Raw genomic sequence first — 19,886 nt, 5'->3', positions numbered from 1 at the left:
TAGGAAATTACCGACCATTGAACCTCAAGTATTTAAGGGCTTTTATTACGATTTTTCTCAAATTTCATATTTCATTTTTAAACAGAGACTTATATCTACCTTAATCTGAGTGAGGGATGATTTTTTATTATTATAATATATAAATTCAGGTCTATACACCAACCCTTAAGGGTAATTTGACCTTTCCACTCTCCGTGCCTCACCTCTTTCTTTTTTTAAAGCCACAAGGGACAGAAAGTGATAAAGAATAGAAGTGAAATGTTATTATTCTATATTTCAGTGTAATTGATGATAGGTAAAATGACCGCCAACGTATTGTTGACCCAATCCTTGTCTGTAGAGCTCGGATCAGCTGAACCATGGCCTCAAGACGTTGCCCTCTATCAGACATACGAGGTCAAGCGCGGTCAAACGTGCCGAACGCCCCACCCCAACCACGGGTCTTAAAGGGGGGGGGGGGGTTTGAATATTTGCATTTGGCTTGAACAGGCAACTTCTAGCCCCTAAATTTTGATTTAAAAGAAAAGACTGAAAAATTTTGCCTTCGCCGCCACTTTTCACTCAGTAATTGTTTTATGACTTCTAGAGTTTTTTAACTTCTACCGACAAACTGTTCCATAAATCGGGCGCTCGAGCGCAATTATATTATTAATCCCCCCCCCCCCCCTCTAGAAAATATCATAACCCCCCCTGAGTGTACTCTTTGACCTTTTTTTAGGCTGTTACATTTTAGGTTGAGCAGATTTTATTGCCTGACAATGCATCAACCATGGCTGTTCAAGCATTTCTTCACATGGCCGGTCTTGATTTTGTCGTTGAAATGAGGTAAATATTTTTAATTTTTCGAGAAAATGTGCACCCCACAGTGATATGAACTGTAAGAGAGTTTAAAGACTGCAAGCATTTAACCTTTTTATGATTTTTACGATTTTTTAATGATAAAATTTATGCATTTGTTTCTTACCGTTTTAAAGGCTTTTTTACGCCAAAAATAATTAATTTGCCCCAATTCAGCTTTTACTCTTTTTTTTAAATGTTTTGGAAGTTAACGCAAATTTCAATTTTTTTCAGAAAATCGCTGATTCAGCCCAATTCAGCGAATATTACTGAAACAAATTTGCACTCCGACCAAAAATTTGTCATTTATTTAATGGACCCTTTAACCTAATTTTTTCAGGTCGAATGCTGAGGAGATGTCGCCGTCAGGTCGTCTTCCTTTTATCAAAGCTGGAGCATTTGTCGTCGCAGAAATGGATCCCATTGTCAGCTTTGTGAACACCAAGGTTTTTAAGTTTTAAATTTGTTAAAGAGACTATCCTCGTAATTTGAAGTGACCTTCCAGTAAATAAAAAGGGCTATGGCCGAGGTACCCTTGAAAAGTTGAAACCTTAAATTAGATCAATGATGTAAAAGATAACGTCGTTTTTCTTGCTTGAAAAGTATTAAATTCAGATAATTTCTTCATTATTTCTGAAGCAAGAAATGCGCAAATCACGGATCCTAAACACTGGTTTTCAGGGAAAAGTTAAACTAGGGTTTTACATTTACATAATTATCTAATTATTAACTGGGAATTTAATTTTCAATTTTACATAAATATCTCAGAATTTTTTAAATTTGGTTTTTACATCTACATAATTTTCTGCACTAAGAATTATCTGAGGAATTAATTTGATAATTGTAAAAGTTATATTGGGAATAATCTGTTCAGGGAATAAGCCTAACTGGGAACTTGGACAACAGTCAGAAAGCTGACATGCGTGCGTACATGTCTCTAGGTCAGTTGAAATTATTAGTAATTAAATAGCTTGAGAAGCCAGCGTTTTCCCAGGGTACTGTCTCATAGTAACTCCCACCGTTTACCCGCGCTGTGTCGTAAATTACCGTTCTAGCTATTTTCCCAATAAATGTGGACCCACTGAACTTAGAATCGCAAATCCAAATTTATTACATTTCTCGAATTTCCAATCAAAATTTGAGGCACTAGAAATTCAAGGCGCTTCGCGCCCTTCTTTCTAGCCTTAGAGGGCGCTTCGCGCCCATCTCCTAAATTAATTGTGAACATGTTCTCTTTGTGTACATCGTAAAACAAAACAAAAATAATTCGCGGATTTTCACAAAAAATTTCGCGGATTTTCAAAATTTTAAAAAATTTAATGACGATCGAATTTTGATGGAGACAAATATTTGAAATTTTGATGATTCAACACCCAACCATCCACGCTCAGAATCATGAATTCTTCAAATTGTGCAGAATAACACAAAAATCCCATCCAGGCTCTAAATTATGTTGAAAAAAAAAGATTCTTTATCGCCCCTAGTGTGACTTTTTCCACAATAATTTTTCATCTTTCCCCCACAAAACAAATAGGTTTCTTTGTTGAATAATTGTTGAAAAATGGTGAATAAAGCTTGCTAGTTGGAGTGTTTTATTTTTTCTAAAGCTTCTAATTTTACCCAGCCCTTCCCCGCTATCACCCTTGTTTTAACTGTCCGGTAGCGTCTAATCCAATCTGGGTTTCCTGGAGTGCTTGGTGACTGTTCAGAACTATGGCGGCGTTAGGGTCTATATAGCTATTTTTTTACTATTAAAATCTCATTACCAAATTCTGTGCTTCTTTTAAAAAAGAGATGGTTCGCTAGAGAGAGGGGAAGGATATATACACACCATTACTCAGAAATGTATTTTTTACGTATTATAGGTTACCCTTTCCGAAGTAACTGTCCCACGGTATGCATCAGTTCATCCCTGGCCTTTAAACCATATTCTAACATGGCAGAAAAAACGACAGGTAAAACTACGCCATATTGTCGCAATTCGCATTGTGATTTTGGAGGATTTTTTCATTCTTGAGTTTTAATTGATCGATTAATGGTCTTCCTAATTAATATGTGTTTTTAAATTAATCTGTTACTGAATAGATTAATCTGTAATTTAGTTGGTTCAGATTGCTAGATTATTTGATTGTAGAACTAGTTAATTTTAAGATTTCTTATTGATTGATTCTTTTAATTGGTTGATTTATCGATTGGTTAATAATGGATTTGTTAATTGATTAATTTGTTAATTAAATGAATAGTTAATTGATGAAATTGTTTTATTGATTAATTTTTAACTTATTCATTAAGTTATTTGTTAACTAATACACATGTAAATTGTGTTGTTGATTGCTTAGTTTTTAATTGATAGATATGTGAGAAAGTGTGTTGATGAATAATCAATAATTTGAATAATCTTCAGATTTTGAAGAAGTTGAGTGCACTGGGCTGGAGCTCGAAATCTGTAGGAATGTTACATTGACTGTTGGCTACGTGGTTATTGATTCATTTTTACTCCATTTTTAAATTTGGCAAATTTTGACGTGAAGCCGATTTTTCTAATATTTTTTCACTTTTCTAATTGGGATCAGTCGTTTGCAAACATTTAATTAGTAAGGGTAAAGAAGAAGTTGCTGGATATAGTGAAAAATATTGTGTTTAAAGGGGATGGTGGAAAATTAAATAAAATTGGACACATGACCTCTAATGACCGCTTTTGACCTTTAATGACCTCGACAAATAAAAATATTTCAACTATGGCTTTATGCATATCAAACGAAAGCTAGGAACCAAGGTAATACAGTGGCAGCAACAAATCCAGTGTTTGACCTTAAAATTACCTCTTACGACCTAAAACAACCTCTTATGACCTCAAAATTTAGAATGTTTTAACTTGGCTTCCACATATAAAACGAAAGCTAGGAATCCAGGCAAAATGGCATCAGAAAAAAATCCAGTGTTTTACCTTCCAATGACCTCTTACGACCTCTGTTTGCTAAGTTTTAATTCACTTTAGTTTCAGTAGAAGTAAAAATTTCCATTTACTGTTATAGCACCGATATAAGGATTTATAATGAACTAGATAGAAAGATAGATGTTACCGCCGTGCAATTTCTATTGGTTCAGAATAGACACCAAACACAAGACTGAACCCTGATTAGATCAGGCGCTAATGGATTCGGCATACTTTAGTGGTAGAAGTGGTAAAACTAGATTCACGACTGAATGTCGCTAATAAATTAAAAAGACGACATTTATTTTTAAATTTAAATAAACTCCTGCTAGGCTGTTAATGTAAGATGGTGTATCTTTCGACCTGCGCACATCCGTTATACTTTACTTCTGATCTACGCAGCATCCGCTATGCTACACTTCCGACCCATTTCGGACAGTAGGTCGGAAAATTAGTAGGCCAGAAGTTCCTTGAGCGGATATTGCGTATAGACAATTTAATTTACCCTAATGTAACTACTAAACTCAGAGGAAGTATATAACGAAGTGGAAACATGCTGCCGGGCTCTTAGTGAAAGGTTAGTCCCTGTCATCACATATTTTATTCTTCTGTCTTCGTTTAAAGGGAGTGTTCGCGGAAAATATGATCAAGCTAAATTCCTAAAAATCTTATTTGATCTAATTATGTGTTGCGTCTACAAAGAGAAAATTATTGAAAACGCTAATGCCAAAGAGCGTAGAGACCATGAGAATCGTTTTTTTTTTAAATTATTAAATGACGACAAAATATGTAACGCAAATTCTACAGTTAACTTATTAGCTCTTAAGGAACAGGTTGAGAAAATAAAAATTATCTCTTATCACCGAAAATAACTAATCTTATTCAGTTGAATTATTTGTTGAAATCTGCGAACAAATTCTTAAGAATAAGAAATTCAATATAATGATGAAAAACTGTAGAAATTTTGATACATTTTGCGCTGTCGTTATTTAATAATTTTCAATCTCAGTAATTATGCATCATTAAAACTATTTATTTGTGTCTCAATTGGATCCTAAAATTTCTCCACAGTACTACATTCTCAGTTCAACTAGCATACAGTGCCGGTCACTCCCTTTAACAGTCCCTTTAATTGATGTTTTAGATTAGACGATGCACAATTTTTCTTCGGGAGCAGTCCTACTGAACTAGGAACAGTTTCTAATAAAGTTGTCAAACTAATATATAAGAGTGCAAATAAGTATTTAAGCAATGAGAATAGTGAATATATCTCTTTTTCCTTGCTAGCATTGGGACTGATTCATTGTACAAACAAGCAACTCAGATAATTCTAACTTTTATTCATTTCAATATATTTACTTTCTTATATCTTGTTAGGGTCAAGGCTACAGCTGGGCAAAGTATACATATTTGTTTTCAGATTGATGATGTAGATACCGGGCCTATAAGTTATCAGACCTAATACTTGTAGAGACTTTGCTTATCGCCGTTTGATATTTTACAGTCTTAATTCGAGCATAATAGTTTAATCTCCCGGTTTTCTGACTTAATCTAGTTCATTTTAAGTCGCAATAACGTAAGGTTTGCTTCCCAAAGGCTAATTGAGAAGGTTTCAGTTGATGATCGCCGTTTTGGGTATTAAAATGTCGTCTTTAAACAAAAAAATTGTATCGCATTTACCCCCCCCCCCCTTTCCTGGCCAAAATGAAAAGCCTAAATTAAGTCAATTTTTAAATACTGGTGAAATCTTTAACATATTTACTTAGCTTATGAAGGAGTTTGCAAGATGCATGACCCAAGTCATTTAATTTTAAGATTTTTCTGATATTCAGAGCTTTGAAATACGGTTGCACTTTCCTTGGCAACTACAAACTAATCTGACAACTTCTTAAGTTATAAAATTCCCGTCAAAAATTATTTCTGCGCAAAATCTTGTAGAGACGTGAACTTTTTTAAAATTTCATTTTTCAATCTTAGTAGTGCATGAAAAGTGCTTGAAAAAGGTGAATCCAAGTTTTAGAAAGTGTTAAAATGACAGCGAAAAATAAAGTTTACAGAAAATGTTGCTAAAAATATTATGTTTTGGATCTTATTCTTGCCTAATACGCATTAATTAAATTTTGCTCCCCTATAAAAACAGTTCATCCCCCCCCCCAAATCCTCTTGTTTGTTTGTTATCTTATCTCTCATATTTTATTACGCCAATGCTTGCGTATTTATACTATGCTTCACGTGTTACTATATATGACATATGTTGACTTGCTGCTTTTCACTGAGTTTCTTGATTTCATAACGTTTTACTATGTTTATTGTGTAATTTTATTGTATTTATGTTATAAAATGTTTTGCCGCTTGCATTGCAATTAGCAACTTGTACCGCAATGTTCTTTTTTGTTTTTTCTTAACTAACGAGGTTAATAACAAATCAATTCTTGACTGATAAAAGGACTAGAGACCATGATATTTTTTTGGGAGGGGGGTGGGTTGGATTTTGATTTTTGGGCAACAAACCCCTTACAACATGGAATAATTTCTGGGGGGGATTTGTTTTTAAAAATATTCACCCCTATATATATATTTTATTGCGTTTCTCTGACTTTTTTTATGTTTTAACAGAAAAGTTTATTCATTTGTCTGTACATTGTAAGTACTGTGAATATTCAAAATATTATTGAATATTTCCACGCGGTGCAATTTTTGTTTGAAGTTGTGCGTGAGGCGGGTTCTTTATATTGCGTCATTACTCATTGTTGTCATTATGACGCACAAATACGTAACATATGACGCATTGTGATTATGGAATAAGGTGGGGGGGGGTTTGATATCATAAATCTTATTTTCAACAAATATTTTTTTTTATTATTTTCCTTTTGTATCTATTATCTTTTGGCACTTGAAGGTTTTTCTATTTATTTCAGATTTAGGAAAATTATTCGGTCTGCCTTTCTTGCATCCGTCTATCTATTTATTTATCAGTATATCTATATATCTATTTGTTAATTCATCTTTCATCCATTTATCTGCCTTTCTTGCATCCGTCTATCTATCTATTTATCAATATATCTATATATCTATATATCTATTTGTTAATTCATCTTCTAATAAATTTATCTACCTTTCTTTCATCCGTTTATCTATTTATTTATCAATATATCTATATATCTATTTGTTAATTCATCTTCTAATAAATTTATCTGCCTTTCTTTCATCCGTTTATCTATTTATCTATCAATATATCTATATATCTATTTGTTAATTCATCTTTTCATCCATTTATCTGCCTTTCTTTCATCCGTTTATCTATTTATCTATCAATATATCTATATATTTATTTGTTAATTCATCTTTCAATCAATTTATTTACCTTTCTTCCATCCGTTTATCTATTTATCTATCAGTATATCTATATATCTATTTGTTAATTCATCTTTCAATCAATTTATCTGCCTTTCTTTCATCCGTTTATCTATTTATCTATCAATATATCTATATATTTATTTGTTAATTCATCTTTTAATAAATTTATTTACCTTTCTTCCATCCGTTTATCTATTTATCTATCAATATATCTATTTATCTATTTGTTAATTCATCTTTCAATAAATTTATTTACCTTTCTTCCATCCGTTTATCTATTTATCTATCAGTATATCTATATATCTATTTGTTAATTCATCTTTCATCCATTTATCTGCCTTACTTGCATCCGTCTATCTATCTATTTATCAGTATATCTATATATCTATTTGTTAATTCATCTTTTAATATATTTATCTACCTTTCTTTCATCCGTCTATCTATTTTTCACGTTTTTACGTATTCATCTATTTTATCTATCAATATATCTATCTATTCTATTGTCCAAATAGCTATCTTCTGTATTTTAACCAATCTATCTATCTATCTATCAATCATTAAATTTATCTGACTCTATCCATACATCATTCAATCTATCTATGTATTCATATACTTATCTATACATCCATCTATGTGTCTGTCAACACATCTATCTATCTATAAATCTAAATACTTCTTCTGGAATTTCTCAACCTAAATTCTGTGATGTAAAATTATCTTTCTCCTAAATATATCTCGAGTTTATTCTAGATTTTAAAAATCCAGTTCCGGAATTGTTTATTTTGTTGTTAGTAATTCAATATTACATATGAGTATTGAGTCAATATTGCATTATTTTACGAGAAAAAAAACTCACATTTTATGTAATATTTTAAAATGTCTATATTAACGGATACATGAGGAAGCCAAGAAGTAAAATTTCAAATTATTTGCTGATCATTTCCTTAATCTTTTTTCGACTCTTATATTGATATATCTGACTATTTGTCTAAAAAGTTTATTTTCATTCTGTAATAAATCTATCTAACACGCCTTTACTTTTGCCTTATCGATTACTTTTTCCATTTATCATTATCTATCTATCTAATCTATATCAATACACAATATATATATATCTATCTATCTTTTTATCTCGCTATGAATGTAAATGTCTATCTTCCTATTTATTTATCAGTGTGCATATCTTTCTCGTTATCTATCTATCTATGAATGTATTTATCTATCTATCTGTGTGTACTGTGTATATATTTTATCTGTAGTATTGAGTAAGCTTGATAGCTGGAGTTTGACTATAGTCTACTATAGAAACCTAACCCCAGAATATAGACTTGTTTTTAACAGTCAATACAGTCTGTAAACTATTAAAGCCAGTGCGTTCAAGATAAAAACTAAATAAAAATGTTATACACTGTTGTATTGTAAATTTAAACTTATCTTATCTTTTTTATAATTCAGTATAATTTTTTTCAAATTAATTTAATAAAATAACAGTGATTTCTGTATGTTAACTACTAAAGACAGTGCCCGTGATTAAAACCTATATTTACGCTGTTTTTAAGAAAAATTATTTAATGAAATAACAGTGATTCACGTTTGTAAATTGTAAACGCTGAAATATGGTGCCTGTGATTAAAAATTTTTTACAGAAATACAAAATAAGAACAAGAGGTTTTTAAAAAAAATAATTCAGTGTAATAACAGTGATTCTTGTATGTTAAACACTGAAAACAGTGCCTGTGATCAAATCAAATTTATTAATCAAAACAAAATAAGAAAAAAAGGTCTTTAAAAAAAATCAATTTAATAAAATAACAGTGATTTTTGTATGTGAACTACTGAAGACAGAGCCTGTGATTATAACAAATTTGTAAATCAAAACAAAATAAGAAAAAGAGGTTTTAAAATTTAATGAAACTACAGTGATTCTTGTATGTAAACTACTGAAGACAGAGCCTGTGATTTAAACAAATTTATAAATCAAAACAAAATAAGAAAAAGAGGTTTTAAAATTTAATAAAACTACAGTGATTCTTGTATGTTAAATCCTGAAGACAGTGCCTGTGATCAAATCAAATTTATAAATAAATACAAAATAAGAACAAGACGTTTAAAAAAATCAATTTGATGAAATAAAAGTGATTTTGTATGTAAAATACTGAAGACAGTGCCTGTGATTAAAACAAATTTATAAATAAATACTAAATAAGAACAAGAGGTTTTAAAAAATCAATTTGATGAAATAACATTGATTCTTGTATGTAAACTACTGAAGACAGAGCCTGTGATTATAACAAATTTATAAATCAAAACAAAATAAGAAAAAGAGGTTTTAAAATTTAATAACACTACAGTGATTCTTGTATGTAAACTACTGAAGACAGAGCCTGTGATTTAAACAAATTTATAAATCAAAACAAAACAAGAAAAAGAGGTTTTAAAATTTAATGAAACTACAGTAATTCTTGTATGTTAAATTCTAAAGACAGTGCCTGTGATTAAATCAAATTTATTCATAAATGTAAAATAAGAGCATAAGGTTTTTAAAAATCAATTTGATGAAATAACATTGATTCTTGTATGTTAAACACTGAAGACAGTGCCTGTGATTAAATCAAATTTATAAATTAAAACAAAATAAGAGCAAGAGGTTTAAAAAAATCAATTTGATGAAATAACAGTGATTCTTGTATGTAAACTACTGAAGACAGTGCCTGTGATTAAATCAAATTTATAAATAAATACCAAATAAGAACAAGAGGTTTATAACAGAAAATTAATTTAGTCAAATAACAGTAATTCTTTTATGTAAACACTGATTAAATGAAATTCATAAATAAATACAAAATAAGAACAAGAGGTTTTTCAGAAATTAATTTAGTGAAATAACAGTGATTTTGTATGTAAACTACTGAAGACAGTGCCTGTGATTAAAACAAATTTATTAATAAATACAAAATAAGAACCAGAGGTTTTAAAAAAATCAATTTGATGAAATAACAGTGATTTTGTATGTAAACTACTGAAGACAGTGCCTGTGATTAAAACAAATTTATAAATCAAAACAAATTACGAACAAGAGGTTTTAAAAAAATCAATTTAATGAAACTACATTGATTCTTGTATGTAAACTACTGAAGACAGTGCCCGAGATTTAAACAAATTTATAAATAAATACAAAATAAGAACAAGAGGTTTAAAAAAAATCAATTTGATGAAATAACGTTGATTCTTGTATGTAAACACAAGGGTATACATAAATAAGAACAATCGGGTTTCTATTCGATATAGGACATGCCTAATTCACAACAGTACTCTTGAACTCCCTGATCAATGTAAAAGATGATGTCTTTTTTCTAATTAAAAAAAATGTTTTATTAGGATAATTTTCACATTGTTTTTCTGCAGCAGATATGCGCATATCGCTTTTGTAGAGAAACCACAATTGGAAATAACGAGTTTTCAAAATTAAAAACTTTTATATATAATTTATACTTGATTAGACAAAGCTTGTGAATCTGACAAGCTAAACAATAATAAAGGGTCTATTCGTCTACAGATCCTGAAAATGGGATGTTTAAATGGTCTAATGCTACTCTAAGACCTTTTCTAGGGGGGGGGAGGTGCAGAACTCCCCCCCCCCCGTCTTTAAGGTTTAAGGTTTAATAAAAGATCATTATTTCATGTAAAAATATTTGAAAACTGTGTTGAAACAGATGCTATTGTTTTCGGTCATCTTTTCACAATCCTCACAACCCCTCTACCTGATAATAGGCTCAAGGTAAAACAATAACAAACAATTTGGTAGTTGAGCTGAGAATGCTGTATTGTAGAGAAATCTTTTAGGATTCATTTGAGACATTCATTCTCAAAATCATCCTTCCAAAATGGACCATCAATGAAGATTTTAAAGGTTGAATTTGCGCTCTTGCTGAACAAATCTGCACTGTAAAAACGTCTGAAAGGTCTCAAATGAATCATTAAAAAATTGTCTACAATACTCTATACTCAAAGGCATTTTATTCCAAAGTGACAATTTCCCAAGTGGCAACTTCCCAAAAGTACAACTTCCCAAGCGGCAACTTCCCAAGCGGCAACTTCCCAAAGGTTAGGTTAGGCCCTCTGAGGCACCGCATGCTGCAAAGGGGGAGGCCGAGCGCTGCGGCTAGGATGGGCGAGAGGGCTGCGGCTATACCAAGCTGGGGGGCCGATTGCTGCGGCTAGGACATACTTGGGAAGTTGCTGCTTGGTAATTTGCACATTTGGGAAATTGCCACTCAGGAAAAATTCTTTGGGAAAGTACCTAACATCAGCATATATAGCCAGACACTACCTTTAAAAATCGTTTTTTTTTATATTTTCATCTCTTATTTTGGTCTGATAGGGAAAGTGAAGAATATCGGTAAAAATAGATTAAAAGACAAAGTCCATCAAAAAGTTATGAAAAAAAGATTTCCCTTGCCTTTCTTGTTATACTGTTCGCATTTTTTTTTACGAAGTAACTTCTGTTGTTATTGTTGTTTTAGTCATTTAATTTTGTACTTGCATGTCCATGATGGCTCTTCATGTTTTCATTGTAATTTTTGTGCTTCCATGTTTGTGATGTGTCTTCATGTTGTTTTTAGTTTTTTACTTGTTCATTCCTTGTGTTTATTGTAATTTTTGTACTTCTATGTTTATGATGTGTCTTCATGTTGTTTTTAGTTTTTTACTTGTTCATTCCTTGTGTTTATTGTAATTTTTGTACTTTCATGTTTGTGATGTGTCTTCATGCTGTTATTTTTAGTTTTTTTGTTCATTCCTTGTGTTCATTGTAATTTTTGTACTTTCATGTTTCTGATGTGTCTTCATGCTGTTATTTTTAGTTTTTTACTTGTTCATTCCTTCTTTTCATTGTAACTTTTGTGCTTGCATGTTTGTGATGTGTCTTTATATTGTTGTTCTTACTTTTTTCTTGTTCATTCCTTCTGTTGTTATTGTATTTTTTGGTGGCATTGTTCTTTGCGGGTTTTCTAGAGGGTTTTCGTCATTTTTTTTGTCATGGAAAAGCATTTATAATTTGTTGTAAGTTATGTGAAATTGTTTTTATGCCAAGTAACTTCTTCTGATTTTTTTTAGGCAATAATTCAACAGTTTGGGAATTTAGTCAAGCTCTGTGAAAATATTGAAAGAGAATATTTTGAGAAACTCAACTCTTCAGACTCAGATATGGGAGCTTTCGTTCAATTAGCTTAGATCAGCAACATCAGTAGCAGCAGTAATACCAGGAGCTGCTTAATTGCAATACAGTCAAAAGTTCTGCGGGGAAAAAATCAGCTCAAGATTTTTTTTATATCAAAATATGCGCAGTACGCACAGAGCTTTGCAATGGTTGAAATTATCAGTGTACAACACGACTGTACATGAGCAGTTCATACAGTTTAGACTTAGAGATTATTACTTTCAGAGAAAATGGTCCGAGGAAATGAAGAGATTTTTCAGAAGTAGGCTATTGAAATTGTCACGTGATTAAATATTAAAACTGTTGGATGTGAAATAATGTGAAATATATTTCAGAAAGTATGGCTGTACACTGCCCGGTGAGAATACAGTGAATTAAGCATGACAGCTCAAGTAAGAAAAAATTATTTCTAAAATATTAACAAAAAATAAATATTTATCGAATTTGGTTTCTTTGTAAGCAATTTTCTTTGAAAAGGAAAAAAGAACAGATGGAAAAGAACATTTGCAGGGTTTTAGTGAAAAAAAATTTTAAGTGCATTTTTAGTTTAACAGATACGATGTTCTAATGAAGATTGAGAAGCTAAAAAGAATTCCACTAGTCAAAACTAAATTATTAATCTTAAAATTTTTGATTCAATAAATTAAACATTTTCCCGCCGTATTAAAAGAGATTTGTTTTCCAGAGAAAAAGTTGAATATTATTTCCAAAATAATATTTTGCCAATTATGTTAAAATATTTTAAATCCTTGAAAAAATATTTATGCTAAAATATAATAAGGACGAATATTTGACAAACATATTACAAACATGCATCGCAGATTATTCTTTGTAATAAAAATATATTTTCTGTTTCCTAGTTGAACAATACTGGTGAGATGGAGAAGCAGGTTGAGAAGGAGGAGTTGGAGAAGGAGGAGGAGGGGGAGGAGGACGAAGAGAGGCGCAGGAGGAAGGGGCACGGGAAGACGTTGTCCGTCAGTGAAAAGGATCGGAAAATAGGACACAGAAGGATCAACGAAGAAGGACAGGTTGGATTTAAAAAATAATACTGTTTTATAACCCTTTTTTAACCCTTAATGTTTGGTTGGGGGGGGGGGGAAGAGAGCAATGATTCTGCCTCCCCATCCCTCCTGTAGATTCCTGTCATGTTGATAGGCAAGTCTCTCTTTAAATAATTATTCAATAGTTTTGCATTTTCATATTTTTCATCCAAATAAGCCAAGCTAATATCAGCATCAAACAGCCAAACGTAGCATTTTCAGAGGTTAAGAATGTATTGTTATTATTCTAGGAAATTTACATTCTCAAGAATTATTATTTCCCTCTGCTTCATCTTCGATAATATTGGAAAATATAATACTATTACATTTTGCTTTGGTGTACAACAAAATAATTTTTTTTTAGTAAGAAATTGAGAATGTTCATGCTTTATCCAGTTTAATCATAAAAATATTATTTAAATTAATTGGGTAAAACAATTGTTGTTTTGATATTACCTGGGGNATGGTGGGGGGCATTTACAGTTATGTGTCTTAGACTGAAAACTTTAGAATTGTGGATATCGAGATCACTGCTTAATCTCCTCTTTTTATTAATCTTCAGACTAACTTTAAATTTTGCGTTAATAACCGGGAAATTTTCTAAACTGCAACCAATCAGAGTGTTGATTGTATGAAACTCAACAGCCAATAAATTTCAAAATTTTGACGAGCAATCAATTAGAGAATTTTCATTGGTCAGAAAAAGCTGGGACATCCAAAAGAGAGGATTTAGTTGAAAATCAAAAGTGTCCACAGTGGACACGGAGATTTTGCAATCGTGGGGGGGGGGGAGCTATTTCCCCATTGGCGACCGAATGCCCCCTGGAAAAAATATCATTATTTTGGTTAGGTCATCCATTATGTTTTCTCTCAGGATAAAAAAGTATTGATAAAAGTAAATTTTGAAATGTAGGAACAAACCAGAAGGATTAACATTTAACCATATTGTTTGTGTAGGTCTCGTATAAGAAGATTGAAACGAACCAACTGATGGCGTCTATACAGCTTGGTATCCATGACAGTATCGGAGGTCTCGCTAAATAACGTGTTTCGGTGTCGAGAAACTCTAACCATGTCTTCATTGAATGCAGGATCATATAATGATAATAATAACAACAAGGAGACCAAAAAGCAATTGTTTTGAATTATTTTTGGAACTTTTAATTCATGCTTTATTTTAAAAGATACATCGACCAGGAATAATTCCTGCAATTTTGTTTAAAAAGATAAATAAATATTCGACTAACGTTTCTATTTTTAGGGATTTGTTGATGCAAGATTTTATGAAGGTTGAGACAATTCAGTTTCCTAAAGGAGGAGGTCCAACCACACCCAGACATTCATTCTCAGACTTTACATTCAGGTAACTATTGGAGGGGGGGAGGGGGGGTCCAACTATACCCAGACATTCATTCTCAGACTTAACATTCAGGTAACGATTGGACATTCATTCTCTGAGAAATTAATCGACCTCTTATTGGTAAAGAGCATAGTCGGATTTATTCTTAATATTATAGTTGCATTTTCCCGGACTGTAAATTCAAAACTAGCTTAGAACATTATGCATGGGTGTTCAGAGAGTTTGCAATTTTAAAAAAGTGCTATAGTTGAAATAACTAGTTTGTTTACGTTCTTTAAGTAAGAACAAATTTTAAAAAATACTCTTTCTAGAACTTGTGCGCCCGTGGCTTTCAGATACTTCAGGGACCTGTTCGGGATTAAAGCTGACGACTTCATGATGTCTATCTGCAATGAACCTATGCGGTAAATCCACTTTATATACTCCCCCATCGTGTTGTCCCTTGAAAACATGGGATTTAGATGAGAATATTAAAATCATCTTTGATGAATGACGATGCTTAGTATTTTAAAATGAAGTATGCCGTCGTCATGGAAAATATTTACTATTTTGGTTAAAATTGATTAAAATAAGGGTGTAAACTGAAAATCTTTTTTAAAAAATTATTATTAGGCGCTGTCTGTGTATCCTTATGTTTTTTGACCTCGCGTCCAAATCGTTTATGGGGAAAAATATAAGTAACAAAACCTTCCATTTATATAGTTGCAGGTCAGATTCATAAAGGTACCCTAAAACCTTCCATTTATATAGTTGCAGGTCAGATTCACAAAGGTACCCTAAAACCTTCCATTTATATAGTTGCAGGTCAGATTCACAAAGGTACCCTAAAACCCTCTGGCAAATTTATTCCTGGAGCTATCTATCTATATCTCTTCTATTTGTTTATATTTGTAGTGAGTTGTCTAACCCTGGAGCTATCTATCTATCTATCTTCTATTTGTTTATATTTGTAGTGAGTTGTCTAACCCTGGAGCTAGCGGATCTATATTCTATTTGACTCGAGATGATGAATTTATCCTGAAGACTGTAATGTATAAAGAAGCAGAATTCCTACAGAAACTACTGGCCGGATACTATATGAATCTTCAACAGGTTTAACTACTTAAAGGGATTGTTAATAAGTCCTCAGAAACTCGAATAAAATTTGTATGAGGATGATTTTGTTGACTTGAGAGTTGATGATTGTTTGTTCTGTGTCCGAATTTAATGAATTTAAGCCGCGTCTCAAAACCCCCAAAACCCGATTTTAATTAAGCGCCGGCTTAAATCTTGAAACATGGAATACAGTTTTAAAACAACTATATTTGAGTAAGCCGCGGCTCAAATTCTTTAAATTTGGCCACTGGTTTGTTTTTTCATCATATTTAATATCTCTTAAAGTAGCTCGTGGATTCTTTCTATACTCGTATCTTCTTTTGAAGCTAATCACAGTAGAAAATTATTTGATGTCAGTTGGAATCAAGTTCAATTTTCTGAATACCCGAACACTGCAGAAATTATTTCTTACATTTGACGCTGGATTTACATCACTGAAACCTTGTTTAACAAGTTTAACCTTGAGCTCTGAATAAAAGAGCAAATTAAATGAAAACTTAAATGTATGAGAAAGCTGAANCCCCCCCTCCCCTCAGCTTAAAAAATTATTGATTCTGAAACTTTTTACCTTAATACTTAAAAAAAATTTCAGATAAACCTTAGAATTAGCGTAAAATGCGCAATATGTAAAGTTCCCATGTCCCAATTTTGGTTTAAAGTTTCTTGTATGATAAGTTTTTGCTTTTAAAAGTAAAAAAAAAATTAAGGTTTACTGAAAAAGAATTATAAATATTTTAATTTACGCATGACAGATGGTTGGTTGGTTGGTTGGTTTGTTGGTTGGTTGGTTGATTGATTGGTTGATTGATTGGTTGATTGATTGATTGATTGATTATGTTTTAGAACCCGCACACCCTTCTTCCTAAGTTTTTTGGAATGTTCTGTTACCAGTGCAACCAGAAAAATATCAGACTCATAGGAACAAAAACAGTTTTTCATCATTTATTTTGGAAAATCTTTTTTGTACCCCTTTACCCGTCTTTTTTATATTTGGGGAAAAAACTACTCAAAAAATAGGTTAAAAGTTCAATTTTAAATTTTCACCACTAGGCTTTTAAACTTTTGGATATTTCCGAAAAATTCTTAAATATGTTGTGTACCCTGTACCCCTATAAAAAGGTTAAGGTGTAAATGTTTTCTTTAAAAAAATAATTAACTTTATTTTTACGAAAAAAGGGTTTATATGTAATATGTAATAGTAACAAAATTCCAATATATATTTGCGGTTTAAAGTGATTTGTGATATTTATTTATGACTGTAAAGTGTTAACTGTTCGTTGTTTAGTGATGAATAACCTTCTCCCTTCTTGTGTCAAGATGCATTTAAAATTTGATCTTAAAGGATCCACGTACAAACGAAAAGTAAGTATTTATGTGGGTTTTTTTCAACTAAAATGTTTTTATTGTTTTTTTGGGAATATTTACCCAAATTATATTTTATTAGATTTCAAAGATATTACGCTACTCCATTCTAGATAGGTTAAATGTTACCTAAAATACTGAAAACTAACGGTTTGGTCGGTGGCCGAGCGCTGCGGTTAGGACATTCAGTAATTTGAAAAGATTAAAATGGTTCTGATGCCTTACAATTTACATCTTCCTTGACATACACTAATATCTCCCATAATGAATATCAATAATATACAGGGTAACCCACGTAGGATAGGACTTCAGTGACGACTTTACAATTTACATCTTCATTGACATACACTAATATCTCCCATTATTAATATCAATAAGATACAGGGTAACCCAGGTAGGATAGGACTTCAGTGACGACTTTACAATTTACATCTTCCTTGACACACACTAATATCTCCCATTATTAATATCAATAAGATACACGGTAACCCAGGTAGGATAGGACTTCAGTGACGACTTTACAATTTACATCTTCATTGACATACACTAATATCTCCCATAATGAATATCAATAAGATACACGGTAACCCACGTAGGATAGGACTTCAGGGACGACTTAACGGAATACTTTTTGTTTCAAATTGTCTTTACAGTCCTATTCTTTGTGGGTTACCCTGTACACTTAAAATCCCCAACAAAGAGTCTCACACATCTTTCTACATTTTCCTAACAAGATGTTGGGTTGAGAGTGTTTTTGCTTTTCTGAACTTTTGATTTTGAGAGAATAAAGGTTCGCGGATTTTTATTTGGCCCTTGGAATGTCAAAAAAATTAAAATTTTCAAAAAATATTGAAAAAACGCCATACAGGAGAGCTGCTCAAACAATTTTACACCAGGCGCCGCTAATCACGCTTTTTTGACTCACCCTGTATATTTTATATAATTATATATTTTTCATTGTATTTGTTCAGGCCTCTAAGCATGAAAGGAGTAAAAGTTCCCCGACGTACAAAGATCTTGATTTTAGTGAGTTACTTCCTGAGGGTATTCTCCTAGGTATGTTAAATATAATTATTGACATATACTTAAAAGGGAATTTTTCCTAACTTAAACTAAGGGTTCCCAAAAAAAAATTGGTCGAGGGAACTCGTGGTTAATTAAGTAAAAATTTTATTTTCCAGAAAAAGTAGTTCAACACAATTGTCCCAAGGGACGTTCAGTAACTTAACTTGGATCGATCACTATGTTTGGGAATCATAGGTCTGTAATGTCTAAATGCGGTATAATGAATTAGTAAACAATTGATCCAAGAAATCTTTCCTAATATAGACTTAAAGTAAACGGTCTAGACTGAGTTGACATTTGTACACCAAACTGTATTTACAGATTCAAAAATATATAAACGATATTGATTTAACTTATTCCATCTTGTATTCGTCTCCAGTGTCGAATGTATGAACCTCTTTCCGATTCTTGATGATAAATGATCTTATGTGGGATCCAATATGGCAGATCCCTCTCCATCCTGGGGTAGATACCGTTGCCTCTTCCGCTGGTGCATTTGCCCAGCTCGCCCTTGTCAGAATTCATACTAACTTTCTCAAATACGATAATGGAATCTTTCTAGACTTGGCATGGTATATAAATAGATATATAACAAGTACTTGTTCCCGGGTTCAAATATATACCCCTGGGATTGCATCAACTGTCCTACTGTATCTACAATATGTCCATTGTAAACCATGCAATCATGCCTGGTTCACAGATTTAAGAATTCTGTAAACTGTACAAAGTTAAAGATAATGTCAAAGTAATTTTGTACCCTTCAAAAGTGCCATCACAATCTAATATTATACAATTGCCACTTTTCTATAAAGCGTCTCGTGGATTTCTTCTGCAATGAAATTTCAAGATATAGCTGCTATCCACACTAATGTTTTTCGGAAATATTGATTTTAATGTTTAAATCGTCACTTATTTTTATGTTGACATCTTTAAATTGTAGAAGCTGAGACCTACACCGCCCTGATGTCTACGATGAGAAGGGACTGCAGGGTCTTGGAGTCTTTCAAGATTATGGATTACTCCCTTCTTGGTTAGTTTAGTTTTTAATTACTTAGTCGGAACCAGATATTCGGAGAGTTCTATGACATGACAAAAATGTTTTCTTCATTTTTTTCCATCAAGTAAAATTGATATAAATATTTATTTAAAATAGTCTCCTGAAAATAGGGAAGCTTTTATCTTTAATTTTTCATATTCATTAATTTATTTGTTTTCTACGAATTTGATTTTAATTTATTAATTCTCTCACTTTTTTTTAATGATTCAATAACGACGACATAAAATGTATGAAAAATTCTACAGTAAACTGATAAGTTGCTTAGGAACAGGTTGAGAAAATAAAAGTTAATCTTATCATCGAAAATAAGTATTAAGTAATCTTGTTTAATTATTAGTTTCTATTTTCTCATTATACTGGTTTCTCATTATTCACAAAGATTTTCTGCAGATTTTCTGGAATTATTATTGAAAAGACGACATTTGAAGAATTTGAAGAAATCTGCGAATAAATTGAAAGAAAATAAGAAATTCAATATATAGATGAAAACGAAATAATTGATTTTATCATTGATTTATCTAATTAGATTACTGTAATTAGTTTTTACTTTATTTTTC

General features: G+C 31.6%; 2 protein-coding genes across 15 annotated transcripts in view; both read left to right on the top strand.

Annotated features, from left to right (window-relative positions):
* LOC111701952 (phosphatidylinositol 4-phosphate 5-kinase type-1 alpha) overlaps positions 1 to 19,886 on the top strand; it is a 125,099-nt gene that overhangs the window by 84,881 nt on the left and 20,332 nt on the right. For all 14 annotated transcript variants that reach the window (XR_002765311.1, XR_002765310.1, XR_002765309.1 and 11 more), the window contains exons 2-8: positions 14,652 to 14,753; positions 15,062 to 15,154; positions 15,704 to 15,842; positions 16,689 to 16,764; positions 17,131 to 17,207; positions 18,179 to 18,263; positions 19,213 to 19,302. Coding sequence is in view for 10 of the 14 variants with exons in the window: in XM_023473445.1 (XP_023329213.1) it covers positions 14,652 to 14,753; positions 15,062 to 15,154; positions 15,704 to 15,842; positions 16,689 to 16,764; positions 17,131 to 17,207; positions 18,179 to 18,263; positions 19,213 to 19,302 (662 nt within the window). In the remaining 4 variants the exon portion in view is untranslated. The remainder of the gene's footprint in view (positions 1 to 14,651; positions 14,754 to 15,061; positions 15,155 to 15,703; positions 15,843 to 16,688; positions 16,765 to 17,130; positions 17,208 to 18,178; positions 18,264 to 19,212; positions 19,303 to 19,886) is intronic.
* On the top strand, positions 260 to 1,822 carry LOC111701959 (metaxin-2). Its single transcript, XM_023473464.1, has 4 exons — positions 260 to 396; positions 734 to 825; positions 1,178 to 1,283; positions 1,712 to 1,822. The coding sequence occupies exons 1-4, from the start codon at positions 289 to 291 to the stop codon at positions 1,805 to 1,807; spliced, it is 402 nt and encodes a 133-aa protein (XP_023329232.1). The 5' UTR covers positions 260 to 288; the 3' UTR covers positions 1,808 to 1,822.

Source organism: Eurytemora carolleeae, unplaced genomic scaffold (assembly GCF_000591075.1).
Source record: "Eurytemora carolleeae unplaced genomic scaffold, Eaff_2.0 scaffold289, whole genome shotgun sequence".
In the NCBI taxonomy this organism is placed as follows: Eukaryota; Metazoa; Arthropoda; class Copepoda; order Calanoida; family Temoridae; genus Eurytemora; species Eurytemora carolleeae.
This window is presented reverse-complemented; position numbering and strand designations above follow the sequence as displayed.

Excerpts from the sequence above, each read along its gene's own strand:
- LOC111701959 (XM_023473464.1), top strand. The coding sequence starts at position 289 with ATGATAGGTAAAATGACCGCCAACGTATTGTTGACCCAATCCTTGTCT. Across the intron at positions 397-733 it reads CCCTCTATCAGACATACGAG|GTTGAGCAGATTTTATTGCC; the intron begins GTCAAGCGCGGT and ends GTTACATTTTAG. Across the intron at positions 826-1,177 it reads GATTTTGTCGTTGAAATGAG|GTCGAATGCTGAGGAGATGT; the intron begins GTAAATATTTTT and ends TAATTTTTTCAG.